At 59.6% G+C, this 3,590-nt stretch overlaps 1 protein-coding gene across 1 annotated transcript in view; it reads left to right on the top strand.

Moving 5' to 3' along the window:
• The first annotated feature begins 278 nt into the window (after positions 1-278).
• The window catches only part of MCAM (melanoma cell adhesion molecule), an 11,401-nt gene continuing 8,089 nt past the window's right edge, over positions 279-3,590 (top strand). Inside the window, exons 1-4 of the mRNA XM_010830656.1 lie at positions 279-561; positions 704-804; positions 3,037-3,135; positions 3,272-3,580. Of these exons, the coding sequence (XP_010828958.1) occupies positions 279-561; positions 704-804; positions 3,037-3,135; positions 3,272-3,580 (792 nt within the window). The remainder of the gene's footprint in view (positions 562-703; positions 805-3,036; positions 3,136-3,271; positions 3,581-3,590) is intronic.

Here is a 3,590-nt window from a genome sequence, read left to right as displayed (position 1 = left end):
TGGGGATTAGGACGGGAGGGATGGGTCCCCCTCTGCACACCGCACTCACTGCGAACCCTCCCTCTGGTTTCTGGGTCCCTAATCCCCAGGAAGAGTCCCCATGTGGCCACATCCTCTTTTCCCACTCTCCCCCCACCTCCTTAGCAGGGAAGGGGCTGAGAGGAGAGGCCAGCAGCTCCCAGGGGAGTCCCTGGAATGCTGGGAGCCTGGGAATGGACCCTGCAGTGTCCCTGGGAAAGCCAGGCTGTGGGAATCCCACCCACAGCCCCCTCCCCAGGATGCGACACCGGATGCCAGAGACAGATCCCACCTCCCCAAGAGGGGGCTTCTGTGAGAGTGGGAAAACCCCCCTGTCCCAGCCCCAGCCTGGCTCGACCCCGGAGTTCAGTAGGCCAGCTGTGATGGAGACGCCCCCCTCCCGCGCCCTCCTCTCCCTCGCTGGCTCTGATATAATCCCGGTCATTGTGCCACCACCTCCCCTCCCCCGCCCCTTCTCTGGACCCCTGTACAATGGGGCCTTTGCCTCCTTCAGCACTCAGGGTGGAGATGAACTCACTGACGGTTTCTCCAAGTTTAAAAATAGCCCCTCCCATCTCCCCCTGTCCCACCCACCACCACCAGCACAAGTCACCCTCCTCCTCTCCCATGGCATTTCTGGGGCGCAGCTCAGTCCAGGCCGCACCTCCTTCCTGCCTGGAGTCAGGTGCGAAGGACATGGGTGAGACCACGTCCGGCCAAGACAGGGGCCGCTTCCCCCTATTCAATCTCTTCCCCAACATTTTCCACCCAGCCCCCCAGTATCCGGTTTCCTGGCCTGAGGTTGCCTCAGCAGCAACTGCCCCCCACCCTCCTCCTACCCCATTTTTTTTCACTCCCTTAGCACAGTCTCCTCCCAGCTCAGAGCCCCCGACACTGGAAAAAATTCTCCTACCTCCCCTCCAAAGACTCAGACTGAACCCTATTTTTGGGCCAGGCCAGGGAGGGGGATTCCCCAGCCTCAGTCATTGCCAGTACTGCTGGCCCACCTCCTCCACCCCGTAGCGCCTTTTCTTTCTGCAGATGTAAACTCGTCTTTATCGGCTTCCTTCCTCTGCTCAGCCCGCCCTTCTCATATCCTCCTGGTTAAGGCCCCTCTACTGGAAGGGGTGGGTGGGAGACCACTGTACCCACTATGAGAGAGGACTCCTGGGCTTAATCTCACCCCAGCAGGGCTAACCCCCCCGGGGCAGGACTAGCCTTGTCTTTTTACCTCCACCTCCACGTGGAAGATGGGGGCGGGGTCCCACATCGTACAATGCAATGAAAGCCCCCACTCACCCCGGAGACAGCAGTTGAGGGACTCAGACCGTGGCCACCACCCCTCGCAGCCTCAGTTTCTCTACCTGTGGTCAGACTTATGCCCAAGAGAAGCACCAAGGGCTTTCTGTGCCCCCTGGGTCTGCCATGGGAGTGAAGAAGGCAGCCTTCCTACCCATTCTTTCTGGAGAGAAATGAGGCAGGGAACTTAGGGCTCTGGTCTGGGGCTCTGCTGATCCTGGCCTGCATCTGGGCAAGGCTGCCTCCACCGAGTCCAGGCACAACAGTGTCTGCAAATGGAAAGCCCACAGTGGCCTCCTTGGCTCCCCGCTTCTGCTGGACCTCCATCCTCTCTCGCTGAAAGTTCTTCCCCGTCTGCTTCCTCTTTCCTGCAGCTGTGGACGCTCTAGCTTCTGGCATCTCAGAGAAACGGAGAAGCCCGTCTCAGACACCCTCCACCTCCTGCTCCTTCACCCTGTGCTGCCATCATTCTGCTTCCTCCTGCCTCCAATCCCCTCTGAAGCCTCTCCAAGGACTTGACCTCTTTGGTTTGGAATCCTAGCGGGCCCCACTCAATGAAGCCTTCTTGAGGTTGTCTGCCCCCTGACCTCTACCACCTACTCCCTGGCAGCCCAGATCACCCTGAGCTACTGGCTTCCCTAAAGGACAGTCTCTGTGCTAGTTTGGTGGGGACGTGTGGGACACAGAAGTCACCCTGAGCTCTGTCCTCACTTCCCTTTCACCGCAGAGGCAGCTCCACCACCCCCTCCTAGCTTCACTCTTCTCACAACGGAAGGATTCTGAACTGACCGTCCTTGGTGGTTAGCTGGCTTTGCTCTCAGGCTGGAGAGAGGAGAATGATTAGTTAATGGTGTTAAGAGAAGGGAAGGGGGTGGAGGCAGGGAAGCAGAATACTATGCCCAGCTCTGAGCTTGCCAGGGCAAACAGCATCCTTCAGCCATTCCCATTCCTGCCCCTGCAGACAAAAACAAACGCATCCATTCCATTCTGGGCCCTGGGCCAGTCCATACATTCACTCTGGGGGATGAGGAAGCACCATCCTTCTCTCACCCCCCCCACCCCCACCCAGGGCTCCAGGCCCCTGCCTTGGCCCACCTGGCATGGCCTCTGGCTGAAAATTAATGGAGACAGAGGAGGGGATCAGCAAGGATCTGAAAGACGAGGGCTGATGTGGCTCAAGAGTCATCTCGGCGTCATCAAAACACCATCCGGGAGCATCCTCTAAGTCACCTGCCCATCTCTGGCATTTGCTGCCTCACCCTGCTCCTCCCCCCAACCAGCGAGCAGCAAGGCTGCCCTGCCTAGGACAGGACTCTATCCCAAATCCAGGCCCCCTTTAGACCATCCCAGTTAGAGGGGTCCCAGCTGATGTGGACCCCTTTCCCAGGGTCAGGGAGCTGGGGGTCTCTCTCTATGAGACAAGAATCAGTCTCACTCCCCAGAGCCTTAGTTCAGGTTCAAGGGGCCCGAAGACCCAGGCATTGGAAATAAGGGGAGATGCAGGTCCCCTTGCCTCGCTGGGACAGATTCCACTTGGGCAGGGCAGCCTGGAGTCAGTTCTGATTCCTCCTCCAAACCCCCCACCCTCAGCTGCTGGGGGGCCAGAGCCCTACTGCAGGGGGTCCCTTCAACCCTCAGCAAACAGCAACAGGTATAGGGGGAGCAAGCTGGAGACCTTGTGCCCATTAACTCATTTTTCTCCCTCTTTTCTTCACTCAGGGGAAACTGAGTCCCAGGTTGGGTTTAGTAAGTGAAGCCAGAAGAAGCAGAAACCTCAAGATCCAGGCTCGGTGGGACAAGTGTGACAACTTCGGGCCTGTGAATTCAGCCCCTCCCTGCTTCCTCTGGTCTGAGACTTGCAGGAGCTGGGGGGGAAGGGACCACCCTTAGCGCGCTCCCCAGTACAGATACCTCTGGCTCTGTGGGCCCTGGGCCCAGGGTTCTTCCCTCAAAGCGGCCAGGACTGCAAGGCTTGGGGGCAGTGCCAGGCCTCCGGCCGCAGCAGTGGTGCAACCGTTCTGGGAAGCCCGATTTCTCTGGGGCAGAGGTCCGGGGGAGTGGAGGAGGCGGCGGGCAGAAGAGCTTAAAAGGGAGCGAGGTCCCCATCAAGGACACGAAGGACCTGCCAGTGGCTCCTCCGCCAGGAGGTCCCCCAGGGCTACAAGGGCTGGCTGGGGCTAAGCGGGGTCTGACCCGGTGGGACTCCAGCATCCGGGCCAGCTTCTCCCTGCAGCCGCCTCGGAGACACCTGTCACTGCCCCCTGTCCGTTCCC

This window comes from Bison bison, unplaced genomic scaffold (genome assembly GCF_000754665.1).
Source record: "Bison bison bison isolate TAMUID 2011002044 unplaced genomic scaffold, Bison_UMD1.0 scf7180017864518, whole genome shotgun sequence".
Taxonomy (NCBI): domain Eukaryota; kingdom Metazoa; phylum Chordata; class Mammalia; order Artiodactyla; family Bovidae; genus Bison; species Bison bison.
Note: the sequence above shows the minus strand (reverse complement) of the source record. Positions and strands in the feature narration are given on the sequence as shown.